We start from the raw sequence: 24,449 nt of genomic DNA on the forward strand, positions 1-24,449 counted from the left end.
GTTTTGATTACATATTGGTTTATGTTTAATATCATTTTAAACTATTTCAAACTAATTGGATCTGTGGTCTAGTGGTTAGTGCATAGGTTCCAGATGTTCTGCTGCTCATGTAGATTTGAGCATGTGTCATATCCCTTACTCATTCTTCCACATATAGCCATGTCATACTATAATTATTCTTGCAATGTAGCCTTTTTTTAAAAATAAACCATAACTTTTAAAACTCATTTTGTTTTGAAACTGACCCCACACTGACCTTGGATTTGTATTCTAGGATTAGTGCTTCACCATTTTATCTTTCCACAGTCAATGGCCTCCGTACTCTGACTAGGTTATTTTAATACCCTTATTCCTTGTAATCGCCTCTGACTGTGCTGTCGTGAAGGCACTGGTTTGGATCTATACTTGATTGCTTAATCTGTTGTTAGAAAAGGTTTACACAGAAAGGCTCTCACAACACTTGCTGCCCACACAGGTCTTAGCATGGATGAGAGCCGGAGCAGCTCAAGGCCAGCGTCTTCCCAATGCCATTCCCCTCCAGGGAGCCCCTTGAGAAACATGGTGGAATATTTCAAGAACCTTATCAAGAACTCAATATCTCCAAAGTTTCGTGAATGGGTAAAGGAATACTGCAAAAGGAACGGCTTGCTCACCTTATCAGTGTTAGCAGTGATGTCGGGTTGTGTGGTGGGGTTCACATTAAGAAGCTTGAACTTGTCGACACAGGTAATGTGGAACATAAAGCTTCAAATTTGTTATTGTTATCTGTTTTGAGTCCCAGCATCAGCAGTGGACTTACTATTTTTAATAGTTTTTTTTTTTATGGGTTATCATATAGAACAGAGAGGTTAAAAGGTTGCTCATTTGAAAATTAAATTGTGTGTGGCTTATAAAAATGAATGCGTTAGCAACTTAACATTAAGTACAGCCATTATAGTAACTGAATAAAGGAATGTTCCGGATTATCACTAAATAATAAAAAGGCTGAGTTTACAGTAATGCACTTATGAAAATATATGGCATAAAGCAGTGCACCAGGACATGTACACACTGTAGCCACAAAACCAATATTCATGTCTAGTATGGTTTTTAAAAAAATCACTTATTAACATTGTGTGCGCAAAGTTATACCTATTTTTATACGATATAGTCAAAATACCATAAAATACATATAGATATACAAATACATAATACATAAAATGTTAAGTACATCAGAAATTCAAATGCAGAAGTGTAATTGTCAAGAACAGTAGTGCAGTTGCTGAAATTATGATATAGATAACAAATAAAATAATGTAACAACATTTTGTGAAGAAGAATTAATATAAGGGTTTTGACCAGCATTTTTTTAACCACACGTGCTATGTATGGCACTTCTATACAAGCTGAAACACTCTTTTAAGTTTAAGATGTTTTTGATGACCTTTGCTCTTGAAGCCTGATCAAAATATCACACATAGGCTACACATATATTTCCCAGCCTATATGTGGCATATATATTCAAAACTGTGTGTGTACATATATATATATATATATATATATATACATATATATATATATTCAAAAATCTTAGTGCTGGTACTTGAGGATGTGACATCTGGCTTTTGTTGCCCATAAATAAACTCCAAACAGCTTACAAGGTCCACTAAGGAGAAACGCACATAACTTAGTAAGTCAGCTGACATAATTCTCCAGGGATATTACAGAAATAGTAAATATATTGAAAGTTATTCTAGTAGAGTTTAAATGTTTGAAGTGAATTTAAATCTTTCAAAAATCACTAAAAGCCATGTTTTTTTTCTTTTCCCTCAGGCAAAAATCTACTTTTCTTTTCCTGGAGAACTTCTCATGAGAATGCTGAAAATGTTGATTCTTCCTCTCATCACATCCAGGTAACTCAGCCTATATTAAAATAAAGCAATAAGCCCCAAGAAGCCGTGGTTTACAGGGAATTTATAACAGTTATATATATTATACAGTTATAACGAAGCGGAGTGCCTAAAACCCCCTTAGCTGTTATAAATTCACTGTAAACCATGACTTCACAGGGTTTATTGCTTTTATAAAACGGTTATTCCATATATGTCGCAAGGTTTCACAAAATAAAACAAAGCAAATAAAATGTAATGAGATTAATAAAAACATTATTCTTCCGCCAAACAATGTAGTTCCTCTTCAGAATAGTTCGGTTGCAACAAACTGGTTGCCAAGCAACACACAGACGTAAACAAAGGTGTATGTTTGTAGAGTAATTTACAACAGCTTCGAACAGCAATCAGAATCAAGGACTGGAACTATCCCTTTTATAATTAAAAAGAAATGTGTATGCATTTAGGGTAGGCAGTTATATCTTGTCTCTTTAAGACAAGTCATGTCACTCGGCGGCCATCTTTAAAACGTCTCTCGGGCATCCAAGTGCAACTCCTATCTCTTTGAATGGGGAAACATCAAATTCTACAAAACTGTTCACTAGGCTTGCGATTAAATTTCATATTTGCAATCACCAAAGAAATCTAATAACAACTGTGTCATAAATGTTGTTTATTTTGCTCAAATAGCCGTTATAAAAAGCTTATTATTTAGGCTAGATCATGCAGTGCGCGTGCGCAGTCCTGAGCGCGTGTCTTAGAACGCTGACTGTTTCTATAGCAACCGGGACGCTTCTAACGGCAGCTGCAGTGACGCTGACTTTACCGATTAGCGATTTATGGTAGTTTCTCTTTCCCCCATTCAAAACTATACGAGTGACATGTCTTGGGTATTCTATAGTTATATGTGAGATATTTGATGTGATATTTATATTCATTTTATGATTGAAACACCAACACTTTCCTTACAGTTTAATGTCTGGCTTGTCTGCTATGGACACCAAGGCCAGTGGACGCCTGGGCCTTCTTACCATCACATATTACCTGTGGACTACCTTCATTGCTGTAATTGTGGGGATTATTCTGGTACTGATCATTCATCCTGGAACCGGCATTGAAAAAGAGGGACATAAAGCCTCAGGAGGGCCAGTGATGACGTCTGCTGATGCCCTGCTTGATTTGATCAGGTGACTTCACAATAATAACCGAAGCTGCCTCTTGGTTTTTGGCAGAAACAGTATAAGGGGGAGGAGACAGACAACTTGTAGAAATATAAACAGGATATGGCTGCTGTAGGAAAGGAAGTCCCGCCCTTCAGTTAAAACAGTCAATAGCTTATTGGTATAGGTGGCACTTTGTTTCATTGCTCTGCAAATGGGAATACACTACAGTTTCAGCATTTTCTGTCAGATGTATTGGTTATTTCAAACATTTTATTATAAAAAAAAAACACATTATTTTCCACATACTGTACATTATTATTTCTCCTCAATGCCCCGCCTTCTGAAACGCGTTGATTTTCACAAGGCTTATCTTTTTGAAAAGTGAGGTGTGCTGTGATTGACCGAATGCCTCTAGCATGTGACGGTAATGTTACGCCTCTTAACATATTGTGATGCCTTGTCTGGCCGGAGCGACGAGACATAAACATAAAACCCATTATAAACATGATTTCTAGTCGTGTTATCTTTTGGAAGGCAAAAACAGTAGTTTCGCTTTCTCAACGGAACAACGTCACACACGCTTTTACAGTGAAACACACAGTGTCTATAATATGACATGTCAGCAGCGGCAACAACAATACTATGAGAATAAAAGGTACGTCTTCTTTCTTTGCGTGAACATCTGTGCGGTGTTATGCAAATCTTCCCACATACTGATGTAGATATGTGGGGGCGTGTTAGAACGAGCCGTTTCAGGGGGTTGTTAACTTTTATAAAAAATATCTCTTTGGATTTGAGACTTTAGTCTTTGCAACTTCACAGATCTTCTTTATTCACCAAGTGCTAGTAACACTCCAAAGAGAAAGGAAAATTTGAAATCGCATCATAGGACCCCTTTAAAAAAGACTTGGTTGAAGTGTGGTGTTTGAAAAATCTTTTAAAAAACATTCCTTTCCGACTCACTAAGAACGACTGGAAGGATGAAAAGGATGAAAGTTTAGTCCTTTTCTGCTTAAATAGAGTATGGTTGAAGCGTGGTGTTGGACAAAAATGTATACAAACAAGCTTTATGTCTTTGCCATTATCATTCAACTCCAAAGTCAGTATGAAACCAAAATAGATAATTCCTTAATTTTGTTCTTAAAGTTTTATTCCTCATCTTATCGAGATTCATCAGTGCTTGTCTTCATAATGCTAAATCAGAATATAACAACGTGCTCATTCTTGCTCATGTCTTCCTTTCCCACCTCACTTAGGCAGAAAATATACTGAATATAGTGTTAACCAATAGACAGCTGTTTGTGTTTCAGCAAACTAGCATTAACAATGAGATACACAAAAATGAAGTTCTGCCCTGCATTATTTCTCATTTAATATCGTGTTTCACTTAGACTTCTCTACATGAAATCTTTTATGTCATTCAAAAAACAAACTGTAAGCAATTCATTTCAGTTTTATTGATCAATCTAAGAAACATCTTGAACTTATATAACCACTTTCGAGCTGCAGTCAAGCTTTCGAGGCTTAAGCTTCCCTTTTGCTCTATCCTGTCGTTGGACAGAAGGATTGGAATTAGGTATATTTAGAGAGTCACCTAAGATGATGTGAATGGCACAGCTTTTCCAGAGTACGAAAGATGCTCCTGAGCTCCGGACCAGATTTAATTGGATTGTAGTCAGGGACACGCCAGTAGAATTGGTACTTTATAAATAAAGCATTAGCTGATAGCCTCTGTCCTCCAAGTCTTCAGGCTGAGATAAATCACACTAGCTTTGTGACACAGCCTTGTACGATACTCAAATCAAATGATTCTAAAACAAATAACGTGTCATTTTTGGCATGTGCTGGCCTCAGAAAACAGTCTAATAGTATATAAAGTCTAACAAATATGTAGCAGTATATACTGCTAAAAGGTCCAGAATCGTGAATAGTTTTAAATCTGTGGACTTATGTATGACAGATTTTGTGTGTTTTTCCATCAGGAACATGATTCCATCCAATCTGATTGAAGCCACATTTCAGCAGGTGAGAGAAACACATGAAGACCAGAGGAATTAATAGTCTACAGTGTTTTGTATCTAATCCTTGTCCATCTGTGCTCATCTGTTTCAGTATAAAACAGAGCTTGTGCCCAATTTTAAAAACAGTGCAAAATCATCACAAGCCAACTTTGTGTACATCATGCCAGACTATGAAAACCCCAAGATGGGTCACCCAGTGTTTCTTGAACTCACTCCTCCTCCTGAAATCCACTACAAAATTGTACCAGGGAAAAGCAGTGGGATGAACGTGCTAGGAATCGTCATTTTCTCTGCCACTATGGGTGTGTATAGAAGAGAACTGTCTTATATTGCAGTAGATTATGCTAGATACTGTTTGGTTTTGTGGTCAGTGGTGACAATGATGACCAGATTAAATGTACAATTTAAACAATTTAGGTCAACATGAAAGCATTTTTGTAACTCATTTTCTGAAACATGATATTTAACAAGAACATGTGGAGTGGGACTTTATCCATTGCATCAGGAATAAGAGGGATTTGTGATTTCTATATGTAAAAAGACTCTAAATACCGTTCAAAAATTTGGGGAAGGTAAAAAAAAAAGGTAGAAGGTCCCTGAAATAGATCATGGATTACCATTTGTTTATGTTGCAGCGAGCTGAAAGGCTGTTTATGTGGTAAATACATATGCCTTGCTCAACAAGGGTGTATGTATTTGATTAAAAAAAACATTTATTTTTAAAAATTTAAAACAGCTGTTGTCTATTTTAATATACTCTAAATTGTAATTTATTCCTGTGGTGCAAAGCTGAATTTTCAGCAGCCATTTCTCCAGTCTTCAGTGTCACATGATCCTTCAGAAATCATTCTAATATGCCGACTTGCTTCTTAAAAACATACTATTATTGTTTAAAACAGTTTACATTTTTACATAAACCACACATATATTTTTTCAGGATTCTTTGATGAACAGAAAGTTTAAAAAGCATTTATTTGAAATAGAAACTTTAGTAACAAATCATTACTGACACTTTTTATTACTTTTTAGGTCTTTGCTAAATAAAAGTACTAATTAAAATATATATGTCTTACTTGGCTTTTTTTGACTCCCCAGGTCTTCTGCTTGGTAGAATGGGATCCAGAGGTTCGCCCCTAGTAAATGTGTGTCTTTGCATTAATGAATGTGTTATGAAGATCATCAATGCTGCTATGTGGTGAGTAGATGTGGATTGGTTCACTCAAAATAAACTTTGTAATTTCAACTATGACAGAAATGTTCACTATTAGACACTACATAACTGAAGACAGTCATGCAAACCTGTGAAAGCAGCATGTGTCTGCCAATAAAGCAGAATCCCAGACCAAAACAAATGAAGAGCCAGCTGTCTCTTTAATACACACTAAATTACGTCAATGTAATAGTTTAAAAGCAGCTCTAAGCCTCCTCGTTCTACTAAATGAGGTTGCCAGTGGAAAGGTGTTCTGGGCTAAGAGAGTCAGGACAACTGAAGCTGAAAGCTGATTTAGTCAGTCAGTAATGTATTTAAAACTTAGTCAAGTGCTGGCATTTACAATAAGCAAATTATAAATATATACAGTTTTAACACTCCTGTCTCTTTGTACAGGTACTTCCCATTTGGAATCGTATTTCTGGTTGCTGGGAAGATCCTGGACATGCATGATCCTGTGGTCCTTGCGGAGAAGCTTGGGATGTACTTCATGACGGTTCTGGCGGGACTGTTCGTCCATGGTGTGATTTTGCTGCCGATGTTCTTCTTCCTGTTCACTAGGAAAAACCCCTTTAGCTATATCCGCGGCCTCCTCCAGGCTCTGGTTATTGCTTTGGCAACTTCATCCAGGTAAGGAAGCCGGTCTGAACAGCCTTTCAGCTCGCTGAAACATAAACAAATGTTAATCCATGATCTATTTCAGGGAAAAGTTCCACTAAATCTCATTAAAGTGAATAATTAAGGGATTTTGAATTCTAACATTTATATTTGTACAATTTGAAATAAGCATCTAATGGTTTTGTTCCTTTTAAAGTAATTTGTATATTTAAATAATCCTTCTCTTTCCAGTTCAGCTACTTTGCCTATTACAATGAAGTGCTTACTGGAAAACTGCCACGTGGATCGGAAAATTGCTCGATTTGTACTTCCTGTGGGAGCTACTATCAATATGGATGGCACAGCGCTATATGAAGCAGTGGCAGCCATCTTTATTGCCCAGGTCAATGAGTACGAGCTTGACTTCGGACAACTTGTTACTATAAGGTAAAGTATTTCAGTTACATTCAGAATAATATACACTACTGGTCAAAAGTTTGGAATAATAAGAATTTTTATTTTTATGTTTTAAGTCTTTTGTGCTTAATTTATTTGATTAAAAAAAAACAATAAGACAGTAATATTGTGAAATATTACAATTTAAAAGAACTGTTTTCTTTTTTAATATATATTAAATGGTCAAGTTTTCAGCAGTCATTTCTCCAGTCTTCAGTGTCACATGTTCCCTCAGAAATCATTCTGATGTTAAAATTTAAAGGGATAGTTCACCCAAAAATCAAAATTCTGTCATTAATTACTCACCCTCATGCCGTTCCAAACCCATAAGAATTTCGTTCATCATCTGAACTCAAATTACGATATTTTTCTGACCCTCCATAGACAGCAACACCACTACACTTCACCATAATGTTATGAAGCTATGAACTGTGAGGTGTCTGTCTTCGACACGTGTTCATGAGGGTGCCACGAAGCATGCGTGTGACGCAGGAGCTGGCATTCTGACATAGAACGTCCATCTCTCTTAGTTCATCATCTGCATAAAAACCTGCAAGTTTACAAAGACTGTGTTGTGTGCTTGTAAACAAGGCACAGCTCATCTGGGTTCTATGTCAGAATGCATGTGTCATGGTACTCTCATGAACGCATGGCAAAGACTGACACAGAATATAAGAAATTATTTTTGTTTTCTCGCAAAAAAAGTATTCCCGTAGCGTATTTACGGTTGAACCACTGATGTCACTTGGACTATTTTAATGATGTCCTTACTACCTTTCTGGGTCTTAAAAGTAGTAGTTCCGTTCCGAAAATTCAGCTTTGCCATCACATGAATACATTACATTTTAAAATATTTGAAATAGAATGAGTAAATTGTTTTTTTAAATTATTTTTTTTGATATTTTTTTTTTTTTGATTTCTGTATGTCACTTGACTTTGACCATCTATTCTCAGTATCACAGCTACAGCGGCAAGTATCGGAGCAGCTGGAATCCCTCAGGCTGGTCTTGTTACCATGGTTATCGTTCTTACCTCAGTGGGTTTGCCTCCAGATGACATCTCACTTATTGTAGCTATCGACTGGATCCTGTAAGTACAATCCACTTAAATGGTACAGCATATACACCACAACAAAAGTAACTCAATGAGTGTCAACCTCATGCATCTTTTTCATCAGGGACCGATTTCGAACAATGATCAATGTGCTTGGAGATGCATTAGCGGCAGGAATCATGGCTCATGTGTGCAGAAAGGACTTCCAGAAAGACAGCCAATCCTCAAGCAACTCAGAGAGAGTAAGATATATCCACCATGTACTCATTCACATGTCTATATTCCTAATTAGGAAATAAGCAAGTATTGTACAGTAGAGGTCTGTTGCTTACCAGTAACAATAATAGGCCTTGGTCAAAAGTAACACATTTTTTACAGCTGCATAATATCTGTATTTTGTGTCTTGCAGCGAGATACCGTGATATCATTCGGAAACCAAAGCGTGCAGAGCTTTCCCACATCTGAGGTTCCACTTCTGGCAAACAGGGACTACATCTTAGAGGTTGTCGGCGATCAGGTGATTGAGAGGCCGACTGCCTGTTATAACCTATGCCAAGTCTAACTTTGACAGACGATACCAAGCAGGAGCAGAAGTTGCCTTGACTTCACAAAAACCTTCCCCCTTTTCCTCCCCTTTGTTCCACATTTGTGCCATTCTGTCTTTTTACATCACAGATGTTACTGTTACCAAAAGTGTCGCCTTTGGTGAACTTGAAAAATTAGAACATTTGGGTGCTTTTGACACCTTAACTTGGGGGTTTTGTAAATTATAAAAGCTTTTTTTTTTTTTTTTTTTAATGTTCATCTTCTAGAATTGCCTTAAAATGCAGTAGTTATTGACTGACCACAATAATAAAACCACATCCAAAAGGGAAACATTATACAAGTAGCAAGTCGACTGGGGCTCCAGATATGGATCATCAGTTGCCTTGTCATACAGTGTACGGTGACAACAAAATATGATTTGTAATGACTGTAAGAATAGAGATTGTCATGCTTCATTATGTTCTTAGTGCACAATCCTCTGTTCAGTTCATCTGGGATGGCAATTTGATTATGTTTGGAGAAGTCGCTGTACATTGTCATTACCAATTGTTTATTTTCTTAATAAAAAAAAAATATTGTTATTAATCATACTGTAAAAGAACAGGAACTACTGGTTACTGGTTTATAATTTAAACCTAAAATGTGTAGAAAATAGTTTAAAATGAAAAATCTTTCTGAAACCTTTACCCCATATTCATTTCAGTTCACTAATACCAAGACACAAATTTCCAGATTTGCAGTGATGCCTGATATTTTATTTCACATCTACATGTTAGACAGTAGCTCATAACAGATGTTCACTGTAGAATCAAAGTATTTCATTAAAAAATTAAGACACACTCATCAATATCAACACATAAAACCATACACAGTAAGCTAAATAAATAAATTCCACCATTTGGTAATCTTCCAGTATTTCCTACATAAATTAAGGCTTAAAACAAGCAACCATCCAGTAAATTCTACTTGGTATTTCTTACAACTGGCATCTCCGTTGACTTGCTGGGCGATCTTTGAAACATCAGGATATCAAAAAAGACGGACAGGGAAAAGGATGCTATAATTACTACTTATTATTACGAAATCACTTAAATATTGCACATATGCCAAAACGTGCACAAAAAGAGAATGCCAAGGTTAAGTGTTTCATATTAAGGACATGTAACCAACAGTGGCTGTAAAGCTGCTAATAGGTTCACACTGAACCATAAGTAACAGATGACACTGGTTGATCCGAGTATAGTAAACTGCTGCTTATTACAAACTTGACGAGATAGAATATAGTGTGTCACTGTACAAAAACAGACAATTAGGATTAAATGTAAGTCACTAATAATATAAATATATGCACACACTCACACACACACAATACCAACCTTAAGTCTCGTAGCAGAGGGAGCATAAGAACTGTCTGTGCTGAAAATGATCAAAAATCTCACACGAGGCATCTTGGAAAATGTATGGATTTGTCTAACTACAGGAAACCCTATGTGGGGTCTAGCTTCACCATTGCTCATCGGTGAGATCTACAGCTGAAAATCTCTGGAACAAGTTGAATATGAACCACCAAGGAAGGCTAAATAAACCACAAACCAGTGGCCAAATCAAAGTCAACCGTTGTCAGATAGCCAAGTTGTACATTTACGATTTGGTCCGATGCCTGAAATATGAATACTGAAAGCCCTCCAAATACTTGAAAAATTAAAATCATGAAATGTGGTTATCTAGTATTTCTCATGAGGTCTTTGTGGACTAAAAACTCAGCTAACCGCATCTGTAAATATGGATAAGGTCTTATGTTGTCTTATACTGCACTGCACCTATAAATGGATAAATTAAAGAACTGATTAAAAGATAAAATAAAGAAACAAAACAAAAAGTTGAGCAAAACAAAATAAAATTTAATGATTGTAAATGCCATGTGAAACAAAACGAAAGATTTCAAAAGGAACACAAAAGCAAAAAAGAAAAGAACAAAACACAAAAATATCACAAGGCAGTCTTAAAAAGCATATGCATTAGTACTGGATATCTATTTTCAATTGACCAAACTAAACTTAAAGTATGTTTTAGCCTAAAGAAACAAAATGAAAGAAAACGCAAATCATAAACATAGGATGCTGATGCTCAAATGTTATTACATTTTTACATAAATACTAAGTACCTAGTATTCAGATGTCCGAATCTTTTTGGAATATGCTCAGGGATGTGCGACCTGCACCTCTGCTGGGGGAAACTAAACCTTCCATTCATGTCTTTGGTCCTTCTTAGTTATCAATCTAATCAGAGGGTCCCTTACAAAAAATTAACAAGTCAGTTAAAGATTTCCCCCTCACTGAACACTCTGCTTTCTTTACAATTACGTCTTTTTCTCAATGAATCACTCAGCATGCTGCGTTTAAAACTCAGATCTCAATAAACAAACGAACTGTTGTGAGATGGATCGTGAGATTCCTGCCAAACCAAAAAGTGCTACATTGAGGGCAAACAGGAAAATTGACATCAAATTAAGGCATCATAAATACTGAAGAGCCATGTAGGATGTAGATACTGACAAAAGAGACAAAAAAAATCTGAGTTTTAAATCCAGCTTCTGGTGAATGAGGTGTCTGACCACATATGGCACATAGCGACAATATCAGGCTAACATCAGAGACACAAATTTGTATCAAATGCAAAATTGGTCAAATATTGGGATAAACCGGAACGCCTAAAACACTTGAAGCATCCAACAGCTTGAATCTTAAAAGAAATGAAAAGAAACTGTCAAACAGATGTCTACACGAGACTTAGAAATGTGAACATTTGCAAAGACTTGATTACACTAAAAACAATAGTTTTTCTTTTTCAAAACTGAGCCAGTTTCTCTGGCTTCTCAGACAACATCTCTCTCCTTCATTTTCCTGGCAACCCTGCTTTCTACTTGTGCGACTTGCTCGTTTTGAACGACACTTGTAAAATCTTGTCCCCGAGGCGGTAGCCGTTGAGGCTGGCGATAGCCATGGCTGCCTCTTCATAGTTTGGCATGGTAACAAACCCAAATCCTTTGCACTTGTTGGTGTTGAAGTCGCGGATTACTTTGACATTTGTGACAGCACCGAAGGGCCCAAACATCTGCCACAGAATGCCCTCATCTGCATCCTGACCCAGGTTGTAGACGAAAATACACCAGCCTGACGAGGAATTTCCAGGCATGTTAACGCCAGACATGCCACTCATGTGGTCCACACTCATTGGAGAGAACCTGAGGACAGGAAATCACATCTTTTAGATCAGACACGCACTCAAAGTTTTATTGACTGAAAGAGTTTTCATTTTTGGGTGAGAGATCAGTTTAGGAATGATGTAGTAACCAAGCAAATAGAGAAGCACAACGGCTGACTTCATTCACCTGAATCTCTGAGCCTGGTGGTGGACGGGCCCCCCGAAGCGGCGAGGCTGTGTGTGGTAAATAGGTGGAATAATTTGGGAGTTTTTCACTTGATTGGGACTGGCAGCAAACTTTACAGTGATTGGCTCTGCAGCCCCTGGCGGCTTCTGTCCATTCAAGTCCTTAATTGCATCTTCTGCCTCTGCTCTTTTGTCAAATCGAATAAAAGCCACACCACGAGAGAGTCCTGCAATAAGGACAAAATGTAAGCATTTAAATGCACACTATCACAAGTAATGTGAAAGACAAATGTAAGGTGAAAGTGGGAGATTACACCCATTTATCATGGAACTGTCCAGTAATTAGAGCTTATTGATCAAAAGGTGTTCTTTGTATGAGCTGTATGTTTGGATTTGAGCTGGACCCCTTGTCTTTGATTTTAGGTCTCCCAGTTGGACACTTGCTGAACAAATTCAACAGTCGTCTATTTGACATTCTACCCTTTGCTGCCAGAAAAAATATTTTGTTAACTTGAATCAGAGACAAACCCCCATCCTTGAAAGGATGACAAGATTATTAAGGAAATGATTCCCTTAGGATTCTTAACTTGTGTTGTTCATATGTCTACTGAAGCGTTTTCTCAAGTTTGGACCCCATACCTGGATTTTATCGATGTTTCTTTAAGTAATATTTTGAGTTTTGGTATGTCATAATGCACTTTATTTATTATCATTATTATTTCTTTTTATTACTAGCATTGTAAAAGATGGGCATTGTTTGTTAGTTGGTTTGGTTATGTTTATAAGTGGTTGAAATGTTGATAAAAAAAAAAGTAATGTGAAAGACACAACTGTTCATCTACTGACCTGATGATTGATCAACGAGGACACGGGAGTTGATTATTCTGCCATAACGTGCAAACATTTCTTCGACGTCCTTCTGCGTCATTGTTTTAGGCAGCCCACTGATGTAAAGGTTGGCATCCTTTATGGTGTCAGAGCTTGGCCGGGCATATGACACCTGTCAGGAGGAGCAAAGTTAAAAGATCAGATCTTAAAGAAACACCTCCCCTAGAGGGCAATCATTTAAAAAAATAAAAAAATAAATAAATTTAGAAACAAACTTTGGCTACTTTTATTTTATATATATATATATATATATATATATATATATATATATATATATATATATATATATATATATATATATATATATATATATATATATATATATATATATATATATATATATATTTTTTTTTTTATTTTAAGTTTTTGAACTGTGCTTTTTTAAATAAGGGAAAAAAAACAAATTGTTGAAAAATTTATTTTTACCATGTTTTTTTTTCTTAAATTTTTAATAAAATTATTTTATAGAAATAGAAAAATGTGAAAATTTTCTATACAATTCAAACAGAATTAAAGCAACCTGTAAAAACCATAGATAATAAAATTGATAAATCTAAATATTGAAAAGCCAGATAATATGGCCACAACCAAGATGTCATCAGGTCTGACCAGTTCAACAACTGAATTTGTTCTCGCTGCCTTGGTCTCAAAACTGGCGGTCTGAAGCAATGACACATGTAACTTTACACAGGAGCACCTTTTGTCACATTACCTTGATAGTTTTAGACTGTAGTCTCAGTCCATTGAGAGTACTGATTGCTCTTTCTGCATCACTAGGGTTAAGATAGTTAACAAATCCGTACCCTAAACTGTGGCCTAGAGAAAAAAAAAAAGGAAAACAATAAAACAAACAAAAACAAAAAAAAAGTTGAAACGTTCCAAATACAAAGGAAAAAAACATCCTAGTATCAAGTGTTAAACTTCTGGAAAAAAAAAATGAATGCCACCAAACAAATAAATCCGCATTGACTTACATATATGTGGGAAAGGCCTCAGAAAGGAAACTAAAAATAAGTCGTTTTTTTGTCAACACTGAAATGAAGGCTACATAATTGTAAAGAAACAATTTAAGTGCGTCTGAAGTCACAAATCTTTTAAAAACTTTAGTAACATCACGGCTACAGGCAAACCCCGCAAATAAATACACTCCGTCCCTAAACCAACGAAGACAAAACATTTTCTCAGATCTTCCTCTCAACATTATCTTTTTTTTTTTGTCTGATTTAAAAGCAGTGAGCCAAGTGCTAATAAATACTTGCCTGCTACTTTGTCCCGAATAAGTTTAGCAGACTCCACCTCCCCAATGCTGCTGAAGAGACTACGCATCTCATCTTGGCTCATATTCTGAGGCAAGTAGTTGATGATGAGATTTGTTTTGCAATCTTTAGGCTCATCGGCCATGTGATCTTCGTAACCGTTCGACATGTCATAGACCTCCTGGAAATAATAAAAGCAAGTTCCTGTGAAGGTTATACACAACAAAAGCAGAAATCAATATTTAATTGGACTATTTAATGCAAACTCACTGTGCATTCATTTAAAACCTGGGAAAATGGAGTAAATGGTGTTACTCTTTACTTGCTGTTGATACCTGACAGTTTTCTGTATACAGTTGTGTAAAGAGTTTTAAAATTAGGCCTAAATCTTGTTTTTCAATTACTAAAGTTGGTAAGCCAGTAACAGAATGACAATCATGCAATTAAAGAAAATTATATATACATTAAAAAAAAAAAAAAAAAAAAAAAAAAAAAACTCTTATTCATTTGTGGGAGATTACATAAACATTCCATTACCTAAAAGTGGCATTTTATTGCTTTTATTATTAATAATGAAATGTGCCATTATGTTTTATTAAAACAAAGAAAATCAGACAAACAAACAAAAGTTTATGGCTAATTTGTGAATTATGGGTTTATATTTTAATCTAGGGAAGAACTAATGCAACTACAAGCATCTGCAAGACAGTTTAATCTTACAAATGAATTAGTGACAGAAAACAGATTTTTTTTTATTATTATTAATTTACATTAACTTAATTCCCACTTTAGATGAGAAACAAAAATCATCATGCCTCTGACAAAGTGAAAACAATTAACAACCCAGCCATAATAAAATATCTTCAACCAGAAACATGGACAATATTGCATTTCAGAGCATTTTCTACCTGTGTCTTGTTAAAATGTTACCTACAAAACGTTACAATTTGACTTTAACCAGTTTGTTCAGTTATATAAGAATATATGCCAGAGTAAGTCAGTAAAAACTAAAACAAATGTGAGCAAAAAGACCAATACAACTATCAACAGGACTATTTTACATGCTATGATCAACACTGCCTCCAACTGAGTCTAGCTGAAACTGCACGTGACCAATTTATTTGCCACAAAAAATAAAATAAGGTACTGTAGATTAAAAAACGGGGTTGTCAGATGTTTAACAGCACCTCGTCAAGGCATTTCTGGTGAAGATGAAGAAAATGATCACTCTGGTGACCCGTGATTATTCTGATATCGGACAGTGAGTCCCATTCATGTTAGAAGAGAGGTCTTATTGTGTATTCCACACGGGTAGCCAGTCAACCTTCAAGGCTGAAACAAACAAGCATTATTACTGACCCTCCTACAACCCAACATTGGAGGTTTTAATAAAGTGGTCTGAATCGCTCATAGATGATTCAGGTCGCTCTACTTCCATCGTGAGCTGGTCCTTACAAGCAAGGTTAAACTCTTCAGCATTTGCCAGGTCAAATACCTTCAGCAGACTTTATGCAACACCTAAGAAGATGTCTAGTGCATCTGGTTAAAAGCTTACCTCAGATGAGAGCATTAAACCTGCTTATCACACAGGCTACAGCACTACATGGACGAAAACAGCCTACAAGCACTAAACACTACCGACTCCAGCTTACAGATTCAGTTTAACGACAAATAAATGGATTTAAAATCCACATTCAGTCCCTGTCAGGCGCAAATTCTACTCACTTTTAAGTATCTAACGTGTCCCCTTCTGACTGCCATGAAGAGCCGTCACAGATCCCAACTCTGAAGATACCAAAAACAAAATAAGGTAATAAAAATACACGCTGACGAGAAGGGGTGGTAGGGAAGGCAAAGGTAGGTTTGGGGGTTCAGAGTAAAATAAATAAACTAAAATAAAAGAAGGCCAAAAAGATGAGCCACCTTCTGATATAACCTGTGGGAAAAAAAGAATAACAACCATCGGCCGTTAAGAGTGGTGTCGTCTCAGCGTGTATTTTTAGCACCTCACTTTGAGTCTGTCCTGCCTTCACACAATCTCCATGTTCATATTACATACATGGTGTACTTGTCACATTACATATTTTATTTTTGAATGTGTTTGTTTTCATAAATGAAAAAAAATATATTTTTTTTAAATACTACGTGTGTAGTTATGAGTTTGAAAGGAAAGTTCTCTGTACTGCACTATTCATAAAAGGACCATTCATCCAAACAATTCACCTTTAATTATTTTTAAACACAAATCAGCAGCATGTCATAAAATATTTCGCCTGCACAAATAATAATGATTAAAAAATAAAACACAAAATGGCCGATTAACTTTAAACCTAAATTATAAAACACTGCAAACCTGTAAAAAAATATTTGGAGCAACAACTTATCAAAACTACTTGATAGCATATATTAAAGAATAGTTCCATATAATTTCCCACATTTCATACATTTCTTTTATTAATAGCAAAAATATGTCTTAAAATGTACTACTGCCATAAATACTACGCTGTTCATGCTTTCGTACGTTGTTGGAAAAAAACTGAATAAAAGACATTTGTAATTCTGCCTAGTCGTGGGGGCGTGAAATTTACAACTACCCCGCAGCAGGACATCGCTCTTCCGGTCATGCTTGTCGGGATTATCTCGCCATTGTTACGGTTTCGTATCTTAGCTACAGAACAACAACCTCGCGGCATTGCACAGCAGCATGCTAGTGAAGAATCATCAATTCAAAAATAGGTCCCAGAATAAAATAGCACACAACACGAGGCCTCGGTCCCCACACACCGTCCCCATATTTTCGCGATGACTCGCTCTGTAAATCCCAAGCAACTCTCGAGTTCAAACTCGAGCAGGCTGCGCTAAGGGGCCTAACCCAAATAAAGCCAGGCCTCGAACACCAAGTGGATTTATAAACGTTGCTAAATCCTAATAAGCAAGTCCAATATAATAAAAAAAAAAAATGCAATCGTTTAAATGTGTTTCTGGCGCCTTACCAACTTCAACGTCTCTCCGATTCTGCAGTAGAACGAACGCACGCGGAGCTTTAGCAAAACGTGGCTTTTTTTGGCGCTGCGCTCTCGTGACACAAAAACACGCCACTAGAGAACTCTACCGAGGAAGCGGAAGTCTTAACCCCTCCCACTTTCATAGTCCATTCAGATTCAGATCAACAGTCACTAATAACAAAATCTGACACTTTATTCGATTGTATCAGCTTTATTGTGCAAAGTAAAACGCCCTTGCTGTGCGTGCATATAAAATATTAATTGAAAAACAGATATTGTGTAGAGACACACTAGTTTGTTGAAATTTAAGGAGATATCTGAATAATATATCAAAGTAATTGCCAGTGAGATATATATAAAAAGTGAAAGCATTCAGAAGAAAAGTCACAAGAATTCAATTCCATAAGTGCCTTTTATTCTTGGTCCAGGATTCGATACTCTTGTGGGGGTTGATGCCTCATGAGCTGTGCCACTATAATCCAGGACATTATCTGAAGACAGAAAGGTAAAAGATGACATTATAAATCTTGTAAAAGATCAGGGCATAAATGAATTATAATTCAAGTCACAGAGCTCACCAGTAAAAAGAGAACCACTAAAGATGTTATAATGATGACTTGCACTGAAAGTAGTAATTTCTTCTCAATTTTTTCTTGACAACCCTAGAATAGAAAAAAAGTGGAATCTTGCTCAAAACACTGGGATACAAACCTAATTTAAATGAATTAACAAATAAATCTTAATTTAGCAGTGTAGAAACCTTTTTAAATAAATATTCCAGTTTTCCATTTTTAAGATCTACTGACAGACATCTGTAACCATTATGTGTTTGTATTAATATTATAGTACCTGTACAATTGTCAATACATTTGCTTGTTTTATTTTTACACACCGAGGTACAAGATTAAATTATTTTTCTGTCGTTATTTAATTTAATATAGTTAAAATTGCATTTAACCCATAATACTCCTTTTATGTCGCAATAAAATGGAAGCAATGTCAGATATTTTTATCCATATTGTGACATGCATCCAAGTTTAACAGATAATTATATTTTTACAACATTTCTCATCAGCTAAAAAAGGAATTCTACATGAATGAATCATTCACAGCGAGATACATAAAATGAATTTAGAAAATATACAGGGTGACTGTAATGAATGGTATAGCCTTCTGTAAAATCAAGCAGGAAAGTATTAATATTATATCTAATAAATATGGAAGCTCAAATGTAAATAGTATCTGTACCCCATTATATAGCAGCTGGGGTGAGTCTAAAGTTCCATTGCAGGAGTGAAATGTGTTGTTGCAGCAGCTCAGAGGAACTTCGTATTTCCCACTGTGATTAAACCAGGGTGTTTCCAACCAGTCTGTGTAGTTCTTAACACCACAACACTGCAACTGTAACAAAAAAAAGTGTAACAATCTGATTTTGCCAAACATATAGAAATCCTAGAGAATTCTGTGCAAATACCTCACGCTGAAGGGCATTCACTGCTTTGGTATCAGGATCTTGGCTGTTACCACTGTAGTTCTGAAACACATCTTTAAGGGGAGCCAAGTCTTCATCAAGCTAACAGAAAAGATGTTTAATGTCAATGTAACACACTTTACCTGCATATAGCCAAATAACATAAAATTTCAGTTACCTTCCCTTTATGAGTATATGCCAATACAGCAGTAGTACCCACAATGCACCACACAATAATGAGAAGATACACAAACTGAAAGACAAGAAATATACAAATATGAACACCACGGTCCATTAAATGATTTATTTTAAGTTAAAAAGAGACAAATAATTTTTCCATCTTACTAATCCGTGTCCACATGAAGGTTTTTTGTTGGACACAGAACAGCCAATGCATCCACTGATTAAGAGAACGACTCCTCCAGCAATAGCCAGGTTTGCAGGGAGAATTATATAAATGCTGCTAAAAAACACACCGTAAACTTTGTATTTATGTAGAAAGAATGAACCACCCAGACCTGTAATCCCAGCCAGCTGTAAAAAGTGGAGAATGAAGGAGTTAAAAAACTAGAGGAACCAAAACAATCCATCGCTTGTCATGTGCCTATGTGTCAGCAGTCATATTGTTACTGAAAAACTATGGATAGTTGTCTTTACTTTATTAAAATTTCTCAGGGTCATTTATGAAAAACAACTTGTCCTGAGAACACAGGTCAACACTTAATTTAAAATCTACTTCAATCATAGCAGGATCTTGCCTGAATGTATGTAGCCTATGCTAGAGGGATTTAAGTGTGTTCACTTGTTCATCTAACAACAGCGATTCCAAAAATATGCTGATATTGGAATTTAGGTAGACGTTCTTATGTTGTAAACCAGCATACAAAGCCCCCTTTACAGAAATGAAAACATGTAAGTCTTCGTAACAAATGCATTAGGATTATGATAAACGAAAGAAGGGTATGATAATGACAAGACTCACCAACAAAATCAGAGACGCAATCTTTAGCAAAATTCTGAAACCTCTTGGAGCCAACATGGCTCTGCCTTAATGGATTCGCCCGAGCGGGAGATAATCTATAAACGTGAATCAAAGTCCTCTCTGTCCAGTTCAACTTCAGCAGTGGTAAACACTGATATGAATGCTGACTTGATAGATTTATATCGAAACCAACAAAACTGCGGAAATGACCGAATTAACGAGTAAGCAAGCAGGGGGCACTGTACCAAACAAATAAACCATTAAAACGATGTATGAAGGGCAATGTAATTGAGGTTTTGGTTTTATAGGTTTGTAGATTTATTTAGGTTTCTTTTTTTTAGGACACATTAATTAATAACAATATATTAAATAGAAGCTTAATAATGAGGATCAAAACGCATAAAAAAGAAAACTGGTAACCAAATGTTTATATAACACTTATTGTTGAAAGGGAACACAATTGCTATATGCAGCATATTGTTATCAAATATTATATATATGTTGCAATCTGATAAATGCCGAAAATAAATAAATTAAAAAATAAATAAATAAATAAAAAGCAAAGCTGTTGCAGTCTATGCCTGCGTCCCAATGTGCATACTATCCATCCTAAATTCTATGTGATGTTAGTAATTTTCAATAGGCTACTATTTAGGGCAGATAGGGTGGATAGTGTGCACATTGGGACGCAGGGTATGGTTGAGAAGCAAGATGGCGTCAGCGTCAGAACCTCAGGGTGCTCCAGACAGCGAACTGGACGAATTATTAGACAGTAAGGTTTGAAGAAGGCTTAAATATGAAATTATCCACAGTTATAATGTTCAAATGTTTTATATCTTTAATAATGTTACAGTTTAGTGGACTATCGTTTCGGAAGCAGTTGTCAAGGTGCAGTTGCTGCTACGCTATTAGTCCGGTGTTTACGCTAGTCTCAGTGATTGAAGTTTTAGTAACGTGAAAACATTAGATGTGCATCAGTTAATTAACTTAGATATCGTCACTCTGTTTTTTCTATAGTCACATAAAAACTCACAAGTTATGTCCAACCAGGTTTTGTATCTAAACGGAGCTTATAATCGATGCTGCTGTGTTTGTACAGGATGATCTCTAGCTAGGTTTGCTATTCATACCGTGTGATCAGATGAAATCAGTCACATGATAATATACCATGGTACTCCAGTGTTAGTGTTTCCTCAACTGCAGGTGCTCTTGATGATTTTGACAAGACCAGTGTGCCTCCTGTGGCCCCCACTGCCCCTGGTCCAAGAACGACGAGTGATGAGAAGGTAATAAATACATTTTTATTTTGAAATCAAGCCAATAACATGATCAGAATAACACTGTATTAGCTTTTCACAATTTTCTAGGTGCTCTTCCAAATCTGCAGAGAGTTGGTTCCATCACTGCTGCCGGTTAATGTATTTGTTTTCTGTTCTTTTCACTCTCAGCCTCCTCTGTTGGAGGACAGTAAGATCTTCGAGTCTCTCTTTGACGGTGAGATGGCCAATCAAGCACGTGAGGAGTGGGAGAAAGCCATGGCTGAGTTAGCACAAGAAGAACCTCAGCTTCTGCAGCATTTTCATAAGCTGTCTGAGGCAGCAGGTAAAGTAGGTAAGTGATCTGAGATGAGCACTTTATAAATGTTGGCTGAAGATATTCAAGTTTAGTTATTAGCCCACTTTCCAATTGTTTTGACTCTACTTTTTTAATTTAGGCACAGATGTAGCTTCACAACAAGAGTTCACCTCCTGTCTTAAGGAGACCCTTGGTGGTTTAGCGAAAAATGCAGACAACCTCCAGGTAAACCCATTCGGAATTTCTGCTATTGAAATATAATTCAAGGAAATGGTGGTTTTAAAGACTAACTACCATTCAAAATGGGGTTGGTTAGATTTTGATGTTTTGATTTTAAATTTTGATCTTACATTTTATTCATTTAAAGCATCCTTGTCCATCTTTACCATTACATTTTATTAATTTAATGCATCCTTGTTAAATAGAAGAATAAAAAAATCCTACTGACCCCAAACATTTAAAAGGTAATGTGTGACAGAAGATTCGTAATTTACCTCTAAATGCAGAATGCAGGACTGGCTGGAGATGATCTGGTAAAGACCTTGGAGAACCTGGGATTGAATGAAAATGGGGAGGGAGGAGATGATGGCAATATTCTCCCAATTATGCAGTCCATCATGCAGAACCTTTTATCCAAAGAAGTTCTATACCCTTCTCTTAAAGAGATAACAGAGAAGGTGAGTTGTTTACTGCATCTGCATTACTGTCTTAATGACTGTCCAACTGTTCTGGTCCAAGTAAAGCTGATAAATGCCTGCTGTTAATCAAACATTTGCTTTCAGAAAATCTTGCAACACATTCCATTTAATATTGGGGGGTGTGTACTAATATAATGCAATTTGCATTTAGTACCCTGAATGGTTGGAGAGCAACAAGCAATCCCTTCCCACAGACCAGTTCACGCGGTATGAGCAACAGTACAAAATAATGGGAGAAATATGCAGCCAATTTGAGAAAGATGGAGACAAAGACAGCACGTTTGAAAACATTCTTGAACTCATGCAGAAGGTAGAATGCATGTGTTTTTTTTTATGCATGTATGGCACTTATTTAAAATAAAATAATCATTTGGGCATTTTTTTCATTCTGCTTACTGAAAATGTGCTGATTTTTATTTTTTGTAATGAATTTCAAATTTGCATCCTTTTTGCTTAAAACGCATATTAATATTACTAAATATAACCTTTCAGTAACAGCACTATAAATATTTTTGTTCACGGAAATAATGTCTTACCCCTCAGCTGCAAGACTTGGGTCAACCTCCAAAAGAGCTTGCTGGAGAGGCAGTGAGTATTTACTTTTCTTTCTTTCTTTCTTTCTTTTTAAATAAAAGCTATGTTATATTTACATCATCAATCAATCTCTTGTTTTATTTAGCCTCCTGGCTTGAATTTTGACCCAGAATCTCTGCACCTTCCTGGAGCGCAAGGGGTCCCAGGACCAGAGCAGTGCTCAATCATGTGATCTCAATGAGGTCAAATTAATGTACATTTGAAAACGATACAATTTGGAGCTAATTATCTGAACCTGAGTTGGACACAGTTGCTCATGCTCCCCTTTTAATGGAGTTTGCTTTTGTGTCTGCACTGAAACTGTGAATGTTCACTACATTAATTTTACTTCAGAGTTCTTGTCCACAGAGGTTCTTTTCATATTCATCCTTATTCCGTTCACTGTCCTCACTGTAGAGCAGCTCTTGTCCTTTTGAGTGAAGCTTGATATCTCAGTGTGCTGACAGCTTGGTAAAAATCAAAGTTTTCTGAATTTTGTGAAGGTTTTAAACTTTTACTTCAAGCACATTTGACAGGTATTGCAGTGGATTATGTTTTGAGTAAGTAGAGACAAATGGACAGGAAAGGTATTTACAGATTTATTGGTTTCATTTTATTTTTAAATCTCAGATGAATGCTCAGGGTCAACAGATAGCTTCCATCAGATTGATGAAATTATTTTAATATACAGTGTAACGTCCCTTTATTCTCACACTATATCATGTATGCTATTTCTGCGATCTGACAACTAATCAGTGACCAAAACGCATCTCTCAGATTCAGCATTTTCAAAAAACTAACTGAAGACACTTCAGATACAGGCTGATAATATGTTAATTAAAATATCATTCTTTGACCCATAGACTGCATTTGTAACTGAGTAGAATAATGATCTCTCCCTTTGTCTTCTAATGGTTACTATATCTATCTGCATATAGAGCAGTTGAAGTGTTGGCATGTAAATATAAATAATTCCCATCATTCCTATAGTGCTGCCTGAGTGTGATGTGTTATTTTCACAATAGTCTTAATTTACCTAGAATATTGAAAGAATAAAAGAATATTGTTTTGTAGTTTAAAATGAATACTCTGTATTAACATTTAAAGAACATGTTAAATCCCAAGATGCCTCAGAATTAAGTTAAAGTTTGCAGTCGTTGCTTTTGAGGGGATGTTTACCTGGTTCTTTTATGCTAACATGTTTGAGTGCATGGAAATGGGATCCTTTCACATGATCAAATGTGGAGTTGGTTATCAGTTTGCTTTCTTGACACGTGGCATGAGCTACAGTATATCTTAGTATGGTGTTATGTGGCCAATATAAAGATTATGAGAAGGATAGGATGGCCGTTCAGATGAACTGGACAAAAATATGTAACGGTTACAACACTCAGGGGTTGCTCAAACACTTAAGCACCTAAATCAGCTCATCAATATTCTTTTTCCTGTAAAACCTTCCCGTAAATGTGCAGGTCATTGGTCTTGTCAAACCACACTGTATGAAAGAACTGCAATTCTCAAAAATCTAAATAAATGTTATAAACTTACAATGTTTTATATTCTTCTACAATTCTATTCCTGTTACATATCAAATTAAATTAACAACACTCTACTACACACTATTGTCTGATATGTTTTGATTAAAATTTGTTTTTGTTTTTTTAATGAACCAATTTTTAACCATTTTACAATATTTT

At 36.0% G+C, this 24,449-nt stretch overlaps 4 protein-coding genes across 7 annotated transcripts; 2 read left to right on the top strand and 2 right to left on the bottom strand.

Moving 5' to 3' along the window:
• The first annotated feature begins 472 nt into the window (after window positions 1-472).
• Window positions 473-10,458, top strand: LOC109081216 (excitatory amino acid transporter 5-like). 2 transcript variants are annotated; one of them, XM_042718600.1, is made up of 11 exons: window positions 473-726; window positions 1,813-1,892; window positions 2,840-3,055; window positions 5,014-5,056; window positions 5,144-5,354; window positions 6,148-6,247; window positions 6,659-6,892; window positions 7,112-7,306; window positions 8,270-8,404; window positions 8,493-8,610; window positions 8,778-10,458. In XM_042718600.1, exons 1-11 carry the CDS (start codon window positions 484-486, stop codon window positions 8,928-8,930), a joined length of 1,728 nt encoding a protein of 575 aa, XP_042574534.1. In that variant the 5' UTR covers window positions 473-483; the 3' UTR covers window positions 8,931-10,458. The 2 variants fall into 2 exon arrangements, with proteins under 2 accessions (XP_042574534.1, XP_042574535.1); XM_042718601.1 differs by lacking the exons at window positions 473-726; window positions 1,813-1,892 and adding an exon at window positions 2,540-2,710.
• Window positions 10,459-10,794: 336 nt separating this feature from the next.
• On the bottom strand, window positions 10,795-17,584 carry LOC109089533 (ELAV-like protein 1). Of its 2 annotated transcripts, XM_042718602.1 has the most exons (7): window positions 17,442-17,542; window positions 16,174-16,233; window positions 14,452-14,629; window positions 13,905-14,008; window positions 13,151-13,304; window positions 12,306-12,531; window positions 10,795-12,158 (listed from the first exon to the last, which is right to left on the bottom strand). In XM_042718602.1, exons 2-7 carry the CDS (start codon window positions 16,207-16,209, stop codon window positions 11,834-11,836), a joined length of 1,023 nt encoding a protein of 340 aa, XP_042574536.1. In that variant the 5' UTR covers window positions 16,210-16,233; window positions 17,442-17,542; the 3' UTR covers window positions 10,795-11,833. The 2 variants fall into 2 exon arrangements, with proteins under 2 accessions (XP_042574536.1, XP_042574537.1); XM_042718603.1 differs by lacking the exons at window positions 13,905-14,008; window positions 16,174-16,233 and having other exon boundaries at window positions 17,442-17,584.
• Window positions 17,585-17,648: 64 nt separating this feature from the next.
• Window positions 17,649-20,117, bottom strand: LOC109081214 (tetraspanin-3-like). Its single transcript, XM_042718605.1, has 7 exons — window positions 19,907-20,117; window positions 19,270-19,458; window positions 19,103-19,177; window positions 18,928-19,026; window positions 18,702-18,854; window positions 18,032-18,115; window positions 17,649-17,944 (listed from the first exon to the last, which is right to left on the bottom strand). Exons 1-7 carry the CDS (start codon window positions 19,961-19,963, stop codon window positions 17,867-17,869), a joined length of 735 nt encoding a protein of 244 aa, XP_042574539.1. The 5' UTR covers window positions 19,964-20,117; the 3' UTR covers window positions 17,649-17,866.
• On the top strand, window positions 20,097-24,299 carry LOC109081223 (peroxisomal biogenesis factor 19-like). Of its 2 annotated transcripts, none has more exons than XM_042718604.1 (8): window positions 20,097-20,127; window positions 21,110-21,192; window positions 21,355-21,517; window positions 21,621-21,706; window positions 21,988-22,158; window positions 22,331-22,489; window positions 22,723-22,767; window positions 22,859-24,299. In XM_042718604.1, the coding sequence occupies exons 1-8, from the start codon at window positions 20,112-20,114 to the stop codon at window positions 22,943-22,945; spliced, it is 810 nt and encodes a 269-aa protein (XP_042574538.1). In that variant the 5' UTR covers window positions 20,097-20,111; the 3' UTR covers window positions 22,946-24,299. The 2 variants fall into 2 exon arrangements, with proteins under 2 accessions (XP_042574538.1, XP_018951763.2); XM_019096218.2 differs by lacking the exon at window positions 20,097-20,127 and adding an exon at window positions 20,533-20,678.
• Window positions 24,300-24,449: the final 150 nt, after the last annotated feature.

Source organism: Cyprinus carpio, chromosome B2, assembly GCF_018340385.1.
Source record: "Cyprinus carpio isolate SPL01 chromosome B2, ASM1834038v1, whole genome shotgun sequence".
Classification (NCBI taxonomy): Eukaryota; Metazoa; Chordata; class Actinopteri; order Cypriniformes; family Cyprinidae; genus Cyprinus; species Cyprinus carpio.